Here is a 21,716-nt window from a genome sequence, read left to right on the forward strand (position 1 = left end):
AGCAATTTTTATTTCTGATTTCTCATAATGTTTGGGCCACATGATGTTTTTCGTCTCTTTATGGTATTCTGTAGTTCTTTATCTTTGTGTAACCGCCTTAGAACTTCATTATTTGATATGAAATGTGTCCATGATATTTTAAGTATGCGTCGGTATGTCCACATCTCGAAGGATTCAAGTTTTTTCATATCTATAGACTTCTAGGTCCAGATTAGAATTAGAGAATCTTAATCATTTCATATCATTTATTTGTATTTGTTGGACTCAATTAGCAAATACAAAATTATTATACCAAAAAAGAAATAAATATTTTATAGTTCTTTATATTAAATATATACAATTTCTACGCTACAGATATAGATTATTTCCACCAATTATTTATCCGAAATTATTTTCATGCATATGGAATAACAAAAAGTTTCCAATGTAGGTTGGAGACTATTGCAGCAAGCACTTTTATAACATATATAATCGGTATCTCCAAAAAGAAGTTTTTGTTGTAGAAAAAAAAATGGGAATAGCTTATTTTAACCGAGAGTAGGTGTGGAAGAATTATGGCACCCAGAAAATAATATATAGTACCTAATGTTTTATTCCTGCAGTATCTTTTCTATCTCCTCTATCTCTCGCTCGTTTTGACATGAGTACTTCCCAGCAAAAAATGGAACACTATTTCAGCAGGATTGTAAGGGAGAGAGACAGTGCCAACTGCTTACAAAACAACCGAATCAGCGCTGATTTTTGTGGGTGATGTCCCGATTTAGAGCAGCTTCTATAGAGCTGATATATATGTTCATTTTAATATAAATATTGTTCAGAAGTGATATATAATCTTGAGTATAGCATTGTTGGCGTGAAGGAAAACAGCACTACCTTTCATGCATATATACTGCATGAATTGTTTGCAATAACGTAAACGAATGATCATAAACTAGTTTGATTTAGAGGTGTGCACGTGACACGAAATTGGCGTGACTCACGCGTGAGTCGTGAGTCACGCTGGCGGCAACGGCGTGAGAATGCGTGAGTCACGAAAATAATATCTTCGTGAGTGTGCGTGAGTACGAATTTCGGAAAAACACGCTCACGAAAATAATCCCGCTGACGAACATAAAATGCTTACGATTTGAATTCATTCATAATTTTAGTGACATCCTAGGTGGTAAGATTTTTATAACGCAAACGATTTTAACCATACTCATGTTTTCAGTCAGGTTCTAAAGGTAAATCACTCATAAAATTATTCGTGAGTCACGAAGTTTTTCGTGAGTCACAACATTTTTCGTGGGTCACGATATTTTTCGTGATTCACGACATTTAAAAGATTTTCGTGCGTGAGTACAAATTTTCTTTTCGTGAGCGTGTGTGAGTCCTACCAAAAAATATCGTGCGTGAGTGTGCGTGAATAAGATTTCTCCGTCGTGAGTGTGCGTGAGCGTGAGCAAAATATTACTAACGTGCACACCTCTAGTTTGATTACTCGTTTACATTATTGCCTCCGATTCATGCAGTGTGGATACACTGCATATTTTATTGTATACCAAAAAGCGCAACTAAACTAAACTCTTACTGTTGAAGTATTTTTTGCTGGGTTGGAGCGGTTGAAAAATCGTACAATTAGTTTTCAAAAAGAGAGCACTTGTTTAAAAAAATATCGTGAATCCACAATAAGTAAAGATGTAATTCCGCCCTAAAAATTTGGTCATACCCGAAGAAGGCTCCTTCAGACAATTATTACAGAGAGAAGATATTACACCGCTGAAAACCTTTTTGGTGTTTGATCGAAACTGGTGTTTGGTGTTTGATCCAAAGGTAGTGACAATCATATGGCTAAAGAGTTGAAATTCGTGGTATGATGCAACATATTTAAAAAAAGCTAAGATAAATCCTTCTCAAGTTTCAAAAGGCACATGATCTTACGCCAGTTCCAAAATGACATTTGGAAGAGAAAAGAAGTGGCTGCGCTTGCATAATCACGATGAATTGAATTGAACATCGCGTTTTCATCAAGTCTACTATTTTTTTAGTGGAAACACATTTTTAAAGCTGCTTCGAAGCGGTGGGCACGTAAGCGCACTTTTTATCTTCCACACAATGACTGTTCAATTCGTCAAACGCCAATCCCATTGTCTTCTATACGACTCGGAGCAATGGCCGAGGCAAACAGTTAATTAAGATTACTTCCCCACCTTTTTGTCATTTTTTATTTGCCATTTAAAAAATGCCAGTTAAAAATACAGGACAAATTGTCACTTATTGACCTATTCTATCTGGATTCTATGTTTAGATTCACATCATTTTTTATAATCGAATGATAATAGCGTATAGGGGAGGGTTTCAGCGGTAATTCGCAAGTAACCGGAGTTTTGGGTATAGAAATATAAAGTCGAAATTTTTTTTCAATCTTCAAAATTCCATTAGCTATGTAATATTCCAATACAATGAACATGGGCTATATATATTTCAAATTTGTTGACATTACTTTCCTTAACACTGCGGAATAAGTTTCGACATTGAAGTCCAGAATGCGCCTCTATCGGACATTTTGTTTTGGTGCCGATATTTAAGTTTTCCATATGTTTTCTATGCATACGTTTTTATCGTATATCAAAACCTTAATTTTCGTACGTTTAAGCAAACAATTTTTAAGATTAGCAAAGCTTTTGATCTTCAACTAATTTCATTTAAAATACCACTAGAATATATTGGAAATAATAGCGTTGAATTGGTTTAGGGTTGAATTGATATTCTTTTAATATTGTGTAAACATTATGCAAAGCCATATTGTTAATGAGAATAATTTGTATTCTGAAGAAATTTTGAATTTATTTTGACTGTAGTAACACAAAAAAAAATAAAACACTCAAATTCCCCACAAAATGGTATACTAACCCAGAATATCATTTTCTTTTTCCTATACACAAATTATCACTTCTCAGGAAGACGATGAAAATGAAGATTTAGTACAGTTAGATGACGACGAAGAGGCGCCGATGCCACCGCAAATTGATCCCTCTGATTTATATGAACCAGAAAATCCTACTGAAGAAAACGATGATGAAGAAGAGGAAAATTTAAACAATGAAGAAAATTTGAAAAAGGATGATAATGATAAAGATAATAAAACTAATAATGATGAAGCAGAAAATCAAGTCCAAGAGACAAGAGAAGTGGAAGTAGAGAATCAGGACGAAGATGGGGATGTAAGAAAAGAAATATGTAACAAAGAAGAGGCAGTTGAGAAAGATCAAATAACCGATAGTGAAAATGAACATGAAAATGATGCCAATGTGGTTGTTAAACAATCTAAAAAAATCTCCAAAGGTAAGAATCAAAGCAATGCCAAAGCCACAGATGACGAGGCTGACAACGATAACAGTGACAAATCGCAAACAGCGGCCACTAAAGATGATGGAGATGATTTTGATGACGATGATGACAGTGACGACAATGAAGATGTTACTGGTAAACGTCCCAAGAAAGACTATCGGTCTGATAATGAAAACAATCGGCGTCATAATAACGATGCTGCTTCGGTAAACAGTGATGATACGTCAAAAGGACACACTCCCACAATTCCCTATAATAGAGATAATACAGTACGTTCACCGAGTCAGGCCATATCAGATGCAGGAGCTGCCGAAAATGAACAAAGAAAACGTCCCAAAAATCGTAAAGGCCATGGTAACGTTATTGACTTATACGACGACAGTGATTGGGATGAACTAAATGCTGACAAGAATGCAGCTTTGAAGGGAAAAGACAAATCTCATAGCAAGAATGATGAAAATGGTGATGATGCTGAACCTGATCGTTCATACACACCATGTTTGGATGAAAATAACGACCCAGAAGTTGATGACATTGGTAGAGAGACTCCTGCCGTTGCCTCTTTAACTCCCGACAAAAATTTAAATAATTCCTCAACTGCTGCAGAAAAATCCAAAGAAGGCAGACGAGAGGAAACAGATACAGAATTAATAATATCAGATGAGGAATCACCGGAAAATGCTCGCAAAAAGAGAGGTGGCAATATTTTAGAACCGCCTGATGAGACGAAAGGTGCCAAATTTAAGAAAGTTAAAAAACGCAAGAAGCGCAATTATCGTGGTGATAAACAGCCATTTAGCAACCGCTTTAGGCGTCGATCAGGTTCTCGTTCACGGTCGCGTTCCAGGCGCCGCTCACGTTCACGTCTACGATCCCATTCGCGTTCACGATCTCGTTCTCACGGATCATACCGTTCAAGATCGCGATCGCCTGGTCGCGGCCGACGACGTGGCCGATCTCAGAGTCGTTCGGACAATAGAGACAAGCGACGTTGGGGAGGCAGTGGCAACGCAAGAGGACGTAGTTGGGATGGCGGTCGAATACCAAAAAATAAACCCAAAAGACGTGAATTGCCACGATACGATGTACGAAATGTGGTTGCTAATAAACCAGTAAGAGATCGTTTTGGCCGTGATAATTCACGGGCTAGAAGAGCAAGTCGATCAGTAAGTCGACGACGAAGTCAATTTTCTCGATCGCCATTTTCACGTTCAAGATCCCGCTCCCGTATACGCTCCAGATCTAGACGGCGTTCATTCTCACGTACGCGCTCAAGAACGCCTCCTCGACTACGTTCAAGATCTAGATCAAAATCTCGATCCATTTCAAAATCGCGATCAAAAACTCCAATATCAAGATCGCGGTCTCGTTCGCGGCCTAGGCGGCCAAGTATTAGTTTATCTCCATCTCCTCAATTTAACAGAAGGCGATCCCTCTCTCCTCCCCCTCGTCGCTTCAGTCCCATACGAAGAAGGTCAATTTCACCTAGAGTTCGACGATCACCAATTCGTAGGCGTTCGCGTACACCCATTCGACTCATGAGATCTCGTTCAATATCCTTGGGAGTAGAACATCGAATGAATGGTCATAAGGGTCCAAATCGTTTCAGAAGTGGATCTCGGCTACGAAACTTTAGCAGAGATAGGCTACGATCAAGATCTAGGTCACTTTCGTTATCTCCACGTTACACCCCACAAATGAATCGATTGCGATCAAAGAGTCCTTTACAAAAGGGCAAAAAGAAGAAGACCAAAGATGGTCGAAAGAAAAAGGCTAAACGACGCTTGCCAAGCCTAAGTCCATCGCCCAATAGAAGGATTGCACGTCAAGCAGATCCATTTTCTCTCGAAAAGCCTTCCAAAAAGAAAAGAAGGCATTTACCTAAAGCAAAATCACCAATTGATGAACATGGATGGTCACCTTCGCCAAGTCCTGCGCCTCCAGTTATTGCAAGCAACGTGGATTATCAACAGGATAAGAATATATCTTGGACACCGCCTATGCATTCTCCAATTATGGATCATTATCCTCCAATTATACGACGAACCGTTTCACCTGCAAGCCGGAAGGATAAAAATAAACGTTCCAAAAAGAAGAAGAAAGAACGTCGAACCATTCGCAAAGAAAAGAAACGTAGGCGTCGTACGGAAACACCAGAACCGATACCTTCAAAGGAAGTTTTTGCTTCTGGAAATAATATTCTTGTTAGTGTAAGTTTCAACAAAGATAACGCAGCAAATCCCAACCATGGTCAGCAAACTATAGTAACTCTGCCACCAAATCGTGAAGATTTGCTTCCCAATAGACGTGTATCTATAGACCATGTCAATAAGAGTAGCTCAACATCCAAGAAGCGGAAGGAAAAACGTAAGAAGGTTGAATCGAAACCAGTAGCTATAATAGACTTGGAGCGCTCACCATTCCAAGTGGAACAAGAGCAAGCCGATGTTATCGTCCTTACAGACAGTGAGGAGAACCGCGAACGGGATCAAAGCGAACACCGACGCGATCGCCGTAGAAGTGAATCTTGCCCCCGAAATGATGACATGGATATGCACCGAAGCCAAAGGCAGGAGGCGGACAGTAGTCAGCGTGATAAATCTCCAGAACGTTTGGATACAATTATGGAAGAATCATACGATATTCCACAAACAGGCCCCAAGACACCCCCAGAACCTCCAGGTGTCAAGTTCAATTTACAATCTAAGAAAACAAATAAAGTTCGTAACCCGCTGCATGAAGACGACGACTATGAAATGCCGTCGACTTCAGAACAACAACAGATACAAGAACCGCATAATTCGGATTTAGATGCAATGCATGTGCAAAGCAGCCAGAAAATTGGGCCCAATACACCTCCAGAATCTGGGCCCTGCTCACCAGACGCCTACGATCCATTTGAACCGACAAAGTCACCATCAATATCACCCCGCTCACCCACACCTCCACCTTCACAATTGGATGTTTCTCAAAATACAGAAGGTACTGGAGATATTGGTTCATCGCAAAAACATCAAGAAAACGATACCCAGCGTAGGGAACAGATGTCTGGCATAGGTGGAAATATAGCGCAGGGCGCAGCACTCAATCCCATTGACTTGGTCATGGCTCTAATGGGCTCAAAATCTATGAATACCACTAACCCAGACATGACAAATAAATCCAGCGATCCCAAACAATACACGAATAATATGAGTAGTCACGACGAACCATTCCGTAACAAATCTGATGAGAAATCCGTTACCGTACTCTCAAATGTTCTATTAAGTACAGGCAATGGCATATCTAGTCCAACACCACCAACGATGGCAAAGAAAATACTGCCCTTGCCGAAGATAACCGGTAGTGTGGGTGGTAGCAGCAGCAGCGGTGTTAACATGCGAAATGGTGGAACATCGAATAATAACGATGACGCCTATACTATACACGATGCCGATAGTCCCTATTCACCCGGCTCTTGCGAATACGAAGATCTATTTGAACCTCCTCCAGATGCAAGTGGCGGTAATAAGCGTTATTCAAAACGGGGATCTGCCGCAGCTGCTGCTGCTGCAGGCCCATCAGGCAAAGGAGACTCCTTTGATAATCTCTTTGGCAGTTCGTCTCCAGTCTTGAGATTGCCTTCGTATACACCATCCAAAAAACATCCAGCCGGGGCATCGCGACCATCTAAAACTAAAGGTGGGTTTTCACTTACTCTTACCACAGCAGCGTTCTTGGTTGCAACACAAAGGGGTAACAAGTTTCTTATTTTTGTAATAATTTTGTCTTATTTCTAAACTGGGAAGTATTTTCAAAATCTATTTCGAAAGCTGTTGCTAAATCAATATACAAACAAATTTGATGTTTCCTTATATTAATTATTTTATATATTACCATCACATATAAATTGTTGTGATTATTTTTGTTTGTGTATTGATGATTGCTAATGTGAGTGACTCCAAAATGTGAAATATTGGACCAATTGGTAAGTCGGAACCATGTTTATTTCTATATTTATATAATCTAGTCAAGATTTTCATCACTAACGAATTGAAATGCTAAAGTACAATTTGGAAATGTAATTTTATGGCATAGATAGCAGTAAAACAAAGTGACATACATATAAAAAAAAAACATACATATAAAACAATTCATATTAATTTTACAAAATTGAAAAATGTGTTGAGTAGTGTCAAGTTTTAAAAATATTTTCAAAATAATATTTGCTAATTGAATATATATAAAACTAATTTGTGGTACAAGTGTTTGAACGATTAGACAATACTATTAATTTATCAAAAACTGTTTAAAAACAAATACCATAAATTCAAATTTAGTAAGTGACACCCTTTTTAAATTCGGATTTTTATTTACTTTAAAACGTTAAGTCGGAAAATGTTCATTACAACAGCATTTCAAACTAATAAAACATTTGTAGTATTAAAAAAAGTTGAAGGATCGTAGTCGAAAAATTAACTTGATAGCTGAAACAAAGTGTTGCCATTTCAAAACGACAAATTTTGAAAAATATTTTTTATTATATATTCAGAAGATAAAAATGTGTGAAAGTAATCTATATTTCAGAAAACTGCAGATCTGCTGACACGAAGTGTTGCCAATTCAAACGAATAAATTATCTAAAATATAAAATATTTATTTTATGTTATACACAGAACCAAAAAAATGGTTTATAGAAGAATGAACAACGTCGTGCGAAAATTTAACTAAATTGTACTCCACATTTTGAGCGTTGTTAAAACCAACAAAATTTAATGTACTTTTTAACTACAACTCACGAATAACTGACATCTTTTGTATGTGGGTACCAAACTTAATAAAGCAAATTATGACATTTTTTAATTTAATTAAAAATTAGGTTTTCTACATTAGGTTTACGACTTTTGTGACATACGTATTAACCGTCGTAAATATACATATGTCGCAAGTCACAGTTTGCGACAGGCCAACCCTGGTCAAAGTTAATATGTTTTTCTGGATTTCCCGACTCAGAATTCTTCGGAAATAAAAAGATTTTAAATCGAAATAATTAAAATGAATTTTTGTTACTGATTGTTTTCTAGTAAATTAAACAAAAACTAGCGATCATTTTCAAATTTGATTAGCAATATCATACAAAATAACCAGCGATTTTGCAGTTTTGATCGAACGCTTGGAAGGACTCTAATGTTTCAAATGGATGTTGCAAATCCGTTTTTGCTTTTAAATCCATTAAAGGACCTGATTGTTTTTCCAGTGCACACAATAGATTCCTCCATTTTTATACCCTCCACCATAGGATGGGAGTATATTAACTTTGTCATTCCCTTTGTAACACATCGAAATATTACTCTAAGACCCCATCAAGTATATATATTCAGGGTCGTGGTGATATTCTGAGTCGATCTGAGCATGTCCGTACGTCCGTCTGTTGAAATCACGGTAGCTTCCGAACGAAAGAAGCTATCGACTTGAAACTTGACACAAGTAGTTGTTATTGATGTAGGTCGGATGGTATTGCAAATGGGCCATACCGGTCCACTTTTACGTATAGCCCCCATATAAACGGACCCCCAAATTTGGCTTGCGGAGCCTCTAAGAGAAGCAAATTTCATCCGATCCGACTGAAATTTGGTACATGGTGTTAGTATATGGTCTCTAACAACCATGCAAAAATTGGTCCATATCGGTCCATAATTATATATAGCCCCCATATAAACCGATCCCCAGATTTGACCTCCGGAGCCTCTTGAAAGAGCAAAATTCATCCGATTCGGTTTAAATTTGGTACGTGATGTTAGTATATGGTATCCAACAACCATGCAAGAATTGGTTCATATCAGTCCATAATTATATATAGCCCCCATATAAACTGATCCCCAGATTTGACCTCCGGTGCCTTTTGGAGAAGCAAAATTCATCTGATCTGGTTGAAATTTGGTAGTAACAGGTTGGTCCCCCGGTCTAACAAAGAAAAACACATTTTTTTGTCAAAATTCGTTTTTATTATTCAACATAGTTCCCTTCAAGAGCGATACAACGATTATAACGACCTTCCAATTTTTTGATACCATTTTGGTAGTACTCCTTCGGTTTTGCCTCAAAATAGGCCTCAGTTTCGGCGATCACCTCTTCATTGCAGCCAAATTTTTTTCCCTGCGAGCATCCTTTTGAGGTCTGAGAACACGAAAAAGTCGCTGAGGGCCAGATCTGGAGAATACGGTGGGTGGAGAAGCAATTCGAAGCCCAATTCATGAATTTTTGCCATCGTTCTCAATGACTTGTGGCACGGTGCGTTGTCTTGGTGGAACAACACTTTTTTCTTCTTCATATGGAGCCGTTTGCCGCGATTTCGACCTTCAAACGCTCCAATAATGCCATATAATAGTCACTGTTGATGGTTTTTCCCTTCTCAAGATAATCGATAAAAATTATTCCATGCGCATCCCAAAAAACAGAGGCCATTACTTTGCCAGCGGACTTTTGAGCCTTTCCACGCTTTGGAGACGGTTCACCGGTCGCTGTCCACTCAACCGACTGTCGATTGGACTCAGGAGTGTAGTGATGGAGCCACGTTTCATCCCTGCGAGCATTCTTTTGAGGTCTGAGAACAATAAAAAGTCGCTGGGGGCCAGATCTGGAGAATACGGTGGGTGGGGAAGCAATTTGAAGCCCAATTCATGAATTTTTGCCATCGTTCTCAATGAATTGTGGCACGGTGCGTTGTCTTGGTGGAACAACACTTTTTTTCTTCTTCATATGGGGCCGTTTTGCCGCGATTTCGACTTTCAGACGCTCCAATAACGCCATATAATAGTCACTGTTGATGGGTTTTCCCTTCTCAAGATAATCGATAAAAATTATTCCATGCGCATCCCAAAAAACAGAGGCCATTACTTTGCCAGCGGACTTTTGAGTCTTTCCACGCTTCGGAGACGGTTCACCGGTCGCTGTCCACTCAGCCGACTGTCGATTGGACTCAGGAGTGTAGTGATGGAGCCATGTTTCATCCATTGTCACATATCGACAGAAAAACTCGGGTGTATTACGAGTTAACAGCTTCAAACACCGCTCAGAATCATGAACATGTTGTTTTTTTTGGTCAAATGTGAGCCCATTTTGCACAGAGCTTCCGTATATCCAAATATTGATGAATGATATGACCAACACGTTCCTTTAATATCTTTAAGGCCTCTGCTATCTCCATCAACTTGATTTTAGGTCATTCAAAATCATTTTGTGGATTTTTTTTGATGTTTTCGTCGGTAACCACCTCTTTCGGGCGTCCACTGCGTTCACCGTCATCCATGCTCATTTCACCACGCTTGAATTTTGCATACCAATCAATTATTTTTGATTTCCCTGGGGCAGAGTCCGGAAACTCATTATCAAGCCAAGTTTTTGCTTCCACCGTATATTTTCCCTTCAGAAAACAGTATTTTATCAAAACACGAAGTTTCTTTTTTCCATTTTTTTACAATAACAAAAGTTGCTTCACAAAAGACGCTCTATCTCACAAACTAATTGACTTACAGACGTCAAATTTTGACACGAATCATTTGAAGGTTGGTACTATATAAAAATAATATGCATTTAATACTAGCGACACCATCTATGTGTCAGACCGGGGACTTATCAGCCAACCTGTTATATGATATTTATGGTGGTAGTATATGATATTTAACAACCATGCCAAAAGTGGTCCATATTAGTCCATAATCATATATAACCCCCATATAAACCGATCCCGAGATTTGGTTTTGGAGCCTCTTGGAGGAGCAAATCTCATCCGAATCAGTTGAGATTTGGTACATTGTGCTAGTATATGGCCGTTAACATGCCTAACTAGGTCCATATCGGTGTATAGTTATATATGTAGCCCTCAGATAAATCGATCCCAAATCACACAAAAATTGGTCCATATTAAGTTCATAATTGTATATAGCCCCCATATAGGCGACCCCCATATTTCAATTCTGGCCCCCTACGTACCGTGCAAAAGTCCATATCGATTCGTAATTATTTGTAGACTTACCTACACATACCTTTTTGGTCTTAATATATATCACGTATGGACTAACTCACAATTTAGAAAACGATTTAATATACCACAACCCAAGTAAATCGATTGTGAATGACAGTCTTTCGTAGAAGTTTCTACGCAATCCATGATGGAGGGTACATAAGATTCGGCCTGGCCGAACTTACGGCCATATATACTTGTTATTTATGTCATTCGTATTTTAAAATTGTTTTTTTATTTGACTACTTTATAAACCTTTCAATTAAAATATCAAAGGTACACATTCACCTTAAATTAAAATTATTTATGCCGAAAAAATTAATTTTTCCGATATTGGCTTTATTTTAAATTAAAAAAATCCCTGAAATAGGGACAACTTGTTATTTAATCAATTTCGCTTAATCCAAGTGCATCAGATTAATTACATTTTAATTCATATACAATAATACCTTCATTAAACTGATCGAAAATGTATTTTCAACAATAATTTTGTTTAGCAAGCGTTGTTACAACGTTAACTGGGTTTGTAATTATTCTATCAGAAATATTTAGAACAAAACAATCTGATAATACATGCAGAACTGTAGTTTCTAAGGAGACCTAACAGTTCGTATTACTCGTTTACATCAATATAATCCGTTATAAAAAAAACAAAAACAATTATTTTGGTTACATACGTAAGTGGTTTATTACTTAGAAATTTGTCATTTTATATTTAAAATTGTAGTGTCTAGTTTGACTACTTTATAAATCTTCCAATCAAAAACTCGAATGTATACATTATTCCTTTTTTGACACCATTATCCTTAAACAAATTTTTTTCTGATGTTCATTTTAATGAAAATCCATGAAAAAATAGCATATTTCTTTATAGAATTCCGTTATCCTAATTCGACTGTACATCAAACTAATTTAATTTTGATTTATATCAACTGTAATAACTCCATTACTCTTTAAAGAACAATGCGTAATATTTATAACCATCAGGAATTTCTGTCTGGGTTGTTCTCTAACTAAAATGGCTTAAATAGAAAAATTAATCGGTTTTCCGTTTGGCGAATTTGACAGCCACTGACTGTGTGGAGAAAATGCCATGTTTAACATAATTTTTTTAGTCGTTTTCGGTTTACACATGCTTTATGTGACGGTTCTGATTCTTGTTAATACATCTGTAATTTACGGCCGAAATGTCCGCATGCCCACTGCTGCAAAGCAACTTGTAAAATTCGACAGCTGTCACCGTCAGTAATTATGGAAAGTTATTTCGGGTTGCCGTTTGGGCGCACAAATCCTACACTGAAAAAAAAACAGTGAACCCACTAGGAAGAAAACTTTCGGTTTATTTTAGAAAATTTTGAATATTTTTAGAAAATTGTAACTAAACAGCTGGCACCGCCACAGTGGCTCAGAGGTAATTTCCTATCGAGGAAATTGTATCGGAATCTAGAATAAAATGGGCGTTAAATAGCTTTGGGCCATTCAAATCCCCCGGACCTGATGGAATTACTCCGGTGGAGTTACAAGCAGTGACTGAATGAATTGCCCCTTGTTGACGGTGATATATAAAGGATGTATAAACTTAGCATATATTCCAGAAAAGTGGAGGGAAACAAAAGTCGTTTTCATACCTAAAGCGGGAAAAGCCTCTCAATTGAGTACGAAGGATTTCCGACGAATCAGCTTATCCTCATTCCTACTTAAGACTCTACAGAGGATGATAGACATTTATCTTAGGACTAGCGTCGATTCAAGTTTGCTCTCGAAACGACAGAATGCATACTCGAAGGGCAGGTCTACTGGGACCGCTTTGCATGAACTAGTCAGCTTTATTGAAAGCTTACTATCTGTCAATGAATACACAATCGTGGCGTTTCTAGCCATCGAGGGAGCATTCAATAACGTCCATCCGAGCTCGATATTAAATGGACTGGCAACTCAGAATGTTGATCCAGGTATACTTAGGCTGCTAGACGAACTGCTAATGCATTTCGGTCACACTAGGACAAGCAAACATACAAAGGTATGTGAACAGAGGCACTCCCCAAGGAGGAGTTCTATTACCTCTTCTTTAGAATGTTGCTATAAACAACCTTCTGGTTTCCCTAGAAAAAGAAAGGATGAAAGTGGTGGCATACGCAGACGATGTGGGTCTAGCAGTCAGGGGAAAATGTCCATCCACAATCAGAGATGTTATACAGAGAGTCCTCCGGATGACTGAGAAATGGGCGAAAGAAAATGGTCTTGGGGAAAATTTCCATCCACAATCAGAGATGTTATACAGAGAGCCCTCCGGATGACTGAGAAATGGGCGAAAGAAAATGGTCTTGGAGTAAATCCTGCAAAGACAGAATTAGTCATGTACTGCAAAGATCGCAAAACTCGCACGGTTAAGCCCATATCCTTAGGAGGTATTGAAATTCCCTTTGGTGAGTGTGCAATATACCTTGGCGTTATTCTGGACAGGAAGCTGAACTTTAGGCTTAATATGTAAGAAAGGGCGAGAAAAGCCACGGTAGCTTTGTACTCGTGCAAAAAGGCAATAGGAAAAAAGTGAGGACTAAAACCGAAAATTGTGCATTGGCTATATACGGCAGTAGTTAGACATATAATATTATATGGTGTTGTAGTCTGGTGGGCGGCACTTCAGCAACCGACAGGTTTAGATAAAGTTCGGCGTATGGTGTATCTCAGGCGCATTCAGTAAGACAGGAACAGATTACCTTAACCCATATTGACCCAACGTTCGATTTTTCGAACACTATTTTAATACCTTTTCCTCGATTTGTTTCGTAGTGTGTTTGATAATATAACAAATATTAATTCACTGTAGGTTGAATTTTGATACCTCAGCTATACGAATCAATTTTTTTTCAAGTCCAGTTGGATATTTTAACCCTTTTGGGGCCGTTTTAAAAATCTTATTTTTGGTTCTAATATTGCTCGGCGGTTAATTCTACCAAAATCCACAAAATTTCAAAAATTAATGATGCAGTTTTCTTTAAAATTGTTTAAATTACTTGTAATAATCGTTAAGCTGTGAAAAATGTTTGATATCTACGAACAATGTATTGATATATGCGAGTGTTCGATTAATCGAACACTGGGCACTATTTAGCATTTTGTGTTCTACGTTTTGTTTATGATTTTCGTTAGCTTTATTCTTTTTTGGCGGTTGCTTCTAGATTATATTAATCAGTTTGTTCTGTTATTCTTCTATGTTAAGAAAGTCAAATGTCAAATATTAACGTTTATGACAGAAAGAGCTGAAATTCGTAACGGTATTATAGAAAAAGAAGTAAGTGAAATTTCTACTATTTTTATTTTGCCTCCAGAAAATGTTGGCGAAGTTACGGATGAGGAAGATTTAGATGACGATATTATTATAAAACAAAAGGTTAGCACGTGTAGCATATTATTTTATAGATTTAATAAACTAATAAAATGTTTTACAAAAGTCCGGTGTCGAAGTGAATTGTGCTGGGTTTTGCGAAGTAGAAGAATTGAACTTAGCCACCAGAGAGTACGTTATAGTGGACATACCAAATGAAGAGGAACAACAAACCATTGACGTAGGTGCTTCCACATCTGCCGGTATCACCCATTCGACCAAACGCAGACGTGTTGAAGTTCCTCCGGGGGCTGAAAAAGTATATAAAAAGTTGTCATCATTTGGTGCGCCTAAATGGACAAGAAAAGCTAACAAAAATTACTGCTTTGAATACGACCTTGAACCAAAATCCGATTCTCTGAAAGATGTTCAAAAAGATTTAGTGGATAAATTGACAAATAAATCACCTCATTGCGAACATCGCAGAAAATAAAAAACGTCGATGCAAGCACTGCTATAAACCAGCTTCTTTTTAATGTAAGCGATGTAATTTTCCACTTCATACACATTGTTTTGAAATATATCACAAATAAGATAAATAATTAGCTTATATTACATTATCTTTTTTAAATTGAGCTAAAATATAATAAAATTCTGATAAAAAAAATCATAATAATGTTTTTATTATATACTTGGTAACAAAATGCTAAATACTGTCCAGTGTTCGATTATTCGAACACCCTATATCTCAAGAACTAAAATTCTAAGAAAAAATCTGATGCCAGATTTGAAGTTTTTGGAACAACTTACCCTAGTATACGAAATTTGGTGAAAAAAATCGAAAAAAAATTTCGCTTGGGCGTTAATGGGTTAATGTCATGCTGCATCTATCGCCTTTAGACATTTTGGCCAAACAGTCAGTTGCTGTGCGGTTGCACGAGCTATCGCTGTGGTCGGAAAAAAATGTAAGGTCACAGTTCGGTCCTCAAAATAATGCCAGATGTGCCTAACGTAGTGGATTATACTTTGGCGAAACCATTTTTCGAGCCGTGGTGTACACAGACCCCGGGGAATAAAATATATATAGATTTCTACACTGATGGCTCCAAATTGGATGGACAAGTGGGTTTCGGAGTATATTCTAAAGATCTGGAACTTCGAATAGCGAAAAGATTACCTAATCACTGTAGTGTTTTTCAGACTGAAATTTGATATCACTCCTGATATCTGCTATAACGGGTCGCTGCCTGAAAGGCGAATTTGCAAAAACTATTGGTGCGAACTGTCATCATGCGGAGGAAAAGGAATCAGTTAAACCCTCTTGTGTGAGTGTCCTGCATTTTTAAGTCGTAAGCGAATTTTAGGGGCATATAGCTTTAGATTACTGGCGGACCTGGAAAACGTTAACTTAAGCAGTCTGTTAATGTTTTTGGAACAATATGGTTGGTTCAACAAAAGAAAATAATAGAGAAGGTTCAGTGGTTAAAACTAGAAGTGTCCATATGTAATAGGGACTTTTAGTTAAATGTGGTATCACAATGGACTGATAAGTCTAAGTGAGCCTGAAACTTAATCGGGTTCACACAAAAAAAATTTTTTCTGATTCAATCACGAAATTAATTGATCCAATTAATTTTTTAATTGAAATGTCTTCAATCACAGAAATGATAGTATCAATTAAAAAATTAATTGATACTATTAATTTTTGTGATAGATTTTTGTTTCAATTAAAAAATTTGTTGATTCAATTAAATTTTTAATTGAATATTTTTTAAAACTCAATTAAAATTTTAATTGGAAAATTTTTCGTGAAATTTTTTTCTGTGTTGTCACTTTAACCTAACCTAAACAGTACGCAAAAAATTATTAGAGAAAAGGGAACTTTCTCCAAACATAACAATTCCATGAATTAACATAAAATAAAGTTAAATTGGCTTTAGTGAAATATAGAGTTCAGAGTTTTTTGAGTGTAGTATATGCGCTCGGTTAAATAAACACGATCATAAACGAATTGCCTAATTGTGCCTGGAAATTCCTAACGTTCGTGCAACCTCAGGAACTACTTTCCCCCTTTCAAGTCCATTTTTTCTAATTTAAGACTCTTCGGAACTTGCTTTACATTGGGCTTATTTCTATTTTGACTCATATACAAGTATGAGCTTTGCAAAACTTCGTGTCAGCTACTCTAGGTATGAATTTAAATACAAAGTGGCCTAAGATTAAAAAATATATCCAAGGATAGTGAATAAAACTATTGAAAGTATTTTACGAAAGTTATCCGAATAATAACAAGAATATAACACACTGAATATGACTCTTGTTTATCAAATGCTATCAAGTGTCTTTGTTTACCAGTATGAAATGAGCGTAGTTTTTTTCATGTGGCACCCATTTTCTACACTTTTGGATCATTCCCATAGCTTTTAAACGGTCAGAAATTGTTTGTTGTGCATTTAACATTTGTTTCTGACTCTCCATCCAATATCGTTTGCAAATCGGCGTCTTCAAACTTTTTTGGTGGTCTTTCACGTTCTTCATTTCTCACATTAAAATCACTATTTCTGAATCTTTAGCATGTTGCTTCTAGGGCTGTCATTCGGGATCGATTTTTATAAATCCCGGGATTCGTTATTTTAAAATATAGAATCCCGGGATCTCGGGATTTTTAAATCGTTTAAGTACACTACGGGAAATGGATCATCCACAGGACTAGTCCCTGGTGTGTATGGACCAGTCCCAGTTCTGGACAAAACGTATGGAAGGGACCGGCCACTGTCATTAACGGGGTAAATTTACCCTTTAGGACACGTCTTGGACTCATTACAAAGGACACGTGTTGGGGCAATTTAATAGGAGCACCCCATAGACAGGTACTCATGAACCAGTATCGGACAAACTATTGGGAATATGTTTCCTTTTTGACACGAATCGCATCAGAAGTGAATGTCTTTCGAACTATGTTTAACAATAGGTTATACTGATAATCGTATTTCACTAAATGTGTATATCCAATAAGATTTAAATTTCAAGCGAGTATGGAAATCAAAAAATTATGACTATTTAAAAATTGCGACAAACTGGAACTCCGGTACCGGTCCTATGATATGTCCGTCAGCAGTGGCAATTTGTACCAATTTCCCGTAGGGTAATAACAATTTAGTTGAATTCTATTTTATTAACAAAAGAACATAAGAGTAAAATAAAAAGAAATTTCAAATAGCTATAATACTTAACGAACACCTAGTCCAATTCAACAAGAAAATAAAACAAAAAGCAATTTCATATCGTTATCTTATTCAGCAAAACATTTTAAGGATTTTGATTGGATTAGGTATATTTTCGTACACTTATTTCAATCCCTTTGTACTTCATATTTTTAAGTAATTTCTTAAAAATATCAAGGTATCCAAATTTTTATCAGATAAACGCAATCTTGTCATATTTTCGACGGACTTTTTATCATTGCTTGAGGACCTTATCGTTTACTTCAATTTTTGATGAAATGTGCTTTTTATATTGTACACCTCATATATAATAAATACATACTCGACGTGTACCATAAATGTTTATTAACTCAATTTGTCGCGTATGAAATCTAAGGGGCATTTGTACTAAATGAAGACCTCAATTTATTAATAAATAATGCTAAAAATGCCCAAATTTAACGAATTTAAATTATTTTTTTCGGGATCTCGAAAAATCCCGGGATACAAAATAAAAAATCCCGGGATTCGGGATAAATTTCGTCCCGAAATCCCGGGGTTTTCGGGTGACAGTCGTAGGTGCTACTGATAGAGCATGATCACCCTATGCCTCGACAAGCATTCGATGCAAATCTGCAGCACTTTTCTTCAAATGAAAACAAAAAATTAATGCTTTCCGCAAATCATCACTTTCTGGTAAAAAAAAAACTCGACATTTTTAACACGATGAAAAAATATGATGTTGTCTGTTCAATGACTTGATGTATGTTATACTAAATATTTTTCACAGATGTCGTAGCAAACAAAAAAATAGGGGATCAATCGCAACAAATGTTCTCTATCGAGGCATTTGTATATTGACGCTCACTTCATACCGGTATATACCAGGTATAGATCAGATGCAGTATAAATGTGTCGTTTCACTCGGTGAAAGCAGTTCCACCAAATACAAAGAATAAACTTCTTTCTAACATATTCGATTTTGACGTTTTTTGCACAAACTTTACATACATAAAAAAAGTAAACTGTTTTATAGGAAGAATTAACTACCTCGTGCGAAAATTGAACTAAATTTTACTACACATTTGGAGATTTCCACAAAAATGTAACGCCTTGGAGTACGTTTTAACTGCAATTCACTAAATTGCACCCTCTGGCAGAAGAAAAATGAACTAAAAGTATATAAAAGTATAAAAGTAACCATACAGTAGTTCATTCATACCACTTTTGGGAATCGTACAAAAATCTTCTGCTTTAGTTCATATTGAATTTATGTGTACTATAGCTCGACCGAAGAATCGGCATTCACCCAAAAATCGATAATGGGCCTTCGGCACTCTTTGCTCTAAGGTCTTCACATAAGCGTCCGACGCAAGCCTGTGGGCTGCTCTCCTTCAATTCTCTACATGTGCTGTTGGCCCGCTTACGTGCTTGTTTCTAGGAAACAAATGTTGATTTATACATACTTTCAGCTTTTTTCTTCATAAGCTATCAAAATCATTTAAAAATATGTTAACGGCAACTTAAATTTCCAAATTCAGAATCGACTTCAGGTTGAAAATATGCTATGTTTAAAGTAAAACACTCTTAAATAAAGTTTAAAGTAAAACACTCTTAAATAAAGTATTTTTAAGAGAATAGTGGATCATCTATGTATTATAAGGTCTATGTCAAATACCAACGAGTACTTATCCTAAACAATATGTGTTCCGCAAAAAAGGAACAATAAAAATGTTAGTACTTGAGAAAGAGTACAACATGCATTCCGTTCACTTCACGTGATACCACAAGTATTTCTCAGTTATGTACAAAGCATTTGTTATCAATCATAGATATGTATGTATGTCACATATTTCATATACGTATGTATGACACACACTTACCTTAACGTTAGCCGTTCTGTATAACAAGCCGTTTGAGGAGCGTATTGTCTTTAGCGTGCTAAAATGTAATCACATACACACAAAAAAAAATTTTTCTGATTCAATCACCAAATTAATTGATCCAATTAATTTTTTAATTGAAATGTCTTCAATCACGAAAATGATAGTATCAATCACAGTTTTAATTGGGCATAGAAAAAATTCTTGATTAAAAAATTAATTGATTTTTTCAGCAAATTTCAATTAATTTTTTAATTGATTCAATTAAAAATTTAATTGATGTTGATTGCAAAACTCAATTAATTTATTAATTAAAAAAAGGTAACTATTTTTAATTACTTTCTGAATTGGCTTAGAGTTTTTATTTGGATTAACAAATGATTGTTTGAAATACATTTTTAATTAGTCTTCCGAATTAGATTAAAAGGTTAATTGTATCAATTAATTTTTTAATTACAAATTTTAAAATTTTCAATCATTGACTTAATTAACTTAATGTTTCTATCATGATTAAAAAGTTAATTGTATCAATTAATTTATTAATTGAAAAAAATTTCAACTTCAATTAACTTTTTAATTGGAAATATTTTGGTGATATTTTTTTCTGTGTACCTACCGTTTTGCAATCTCCATTTCAAGATTAGAATTTCTTCTAGCAAATGCAAGTGTGCCAAAGGCGTTAAAAAGTATTTAAAATGTTCAATTCTTTACAAAAATGTTCAAATAAAAGAAAATACTAAGTCTTTCTACACTTGAGATACCAAACTCAAAAATCATATTCCATTGCTGTACAGATGAAGTTATTTCGTTCTCTCAACTAAAAGAATATGTAACACATATACTCTCCATTCCTCCATTTTGTTTGTTGTTGGCTACTTGAAACACACAAAAAGCTCAACCGGCTCACAGTCTGCATTCGCTGACTTCTGCCAACCCTGCAAGCATTTGGGTGTTTATTTTATCGTCTTTCGCTAAGATGTCACTATTTCGGATCGCCACGAAGTTTTCTGGTAGTAAAATCTCAACCACAACAACAATAAAAACAACTATCGCGTGGGGTGTTTCCGTTTCGAAACAAATTCGACTCTAACAGCGATCAAAAATCTAAATATAAACTCCTTACATCGACATGGCCAATTTTTCAGTAACACCTCTTTGAGAGTGCATGTGTATAAAAAGCCACTATCAACTAACAAGTGTGGGTAGCACAGAGGGGAGCCTCTGATTTGAAAACGAAAGGTTCCGAGTTCAACGCTCGCTGCGGCCGATCATCATTTATATTTTTCAAAAAATAGCTATCGCTTTTTTGACTTCCTTTAGCCACTGGTTATCTTCCACGGCGAAACTACTTCGATACACTTTCGATAGAAAATGTTTGGAGGGAATCAACGGATAAACGGATCGACGATTGTGTTGTTTTTTTATTGATAGTTACTTCGTGTCGCATACGAATTATACCTCGACCGAAGAATCAGATTCGGCTAAAAATCGATAATTTGCCACGAATCGACCTTCGGCTCCAAGACGCCGATTAACTGAAGCCGGAGGTTTTTGAATAATTTATTTCATATCGAATTTGTCTCAGTAAAAATACCCAGTACCGATAAAACGTATAAAAAAACCCTATTTATACTCTCAACCATAAGATGGGGAGTATATTAACTTTGTCATTCCGTTTGTAACACATGGAAATATTGCTCTAAGACCCCATAAAGTATATATATTCTGGGTGGTGGTGAAATTCTGAGTTGATCTAAGCATGTCCGCCCGTCCGACCGTTTGTTGAAATCACGCTAACTTCCGAACGAAACAAGCTATCGACTTGTAACTTGGCACAAGTACACACAAAAAAAAATTTTTTCTGATTCAATCACGAAATTAATTGATCCAATTAATTTTTTAATTGAAATGTCTTCAATCACGAAAATGATAGTATCAATCAGAGTTTTAATTGGGCATAGAAAAAATTC

General features: G+C 36.3%; 1 protein-coding gene across 1 annotated transcript in view; it reads left to right on the forward strand.

The window, feature by feature from the left end:
- LOC142221205 (uncharacterized) overlaps positions 1-21,716 on the forward strand; it is a 59,676-nt gene that overhangs the window by 30,214 nt on the left and 7,746 nt on the right. The window contains exon 4 of the mRNA XM_075290819.1: positions 2,940-7,011. Coding sequence (XP_075146934.1) covers positions 2,940-7,011 — 4,072 coding nt within the window. The remainder of the gene's footprint in view (positions 1-2,939; positions 7,012-21,716) is intronic.

This window comes from Haematobia irritans, chromosome 1, assembly GCF_050003625.1.
Source record: "Haematobia irritans isolate KBUSLIRL chromosome 1, ASM5000362v1, whole genome shotgun sequence".
NCBI classification, from domain to species: Eukaryota; Metazoa; Arthropoda; class Insecta; order Diptera; family Muscidae; genus Haematobia; species Haematobia irritans.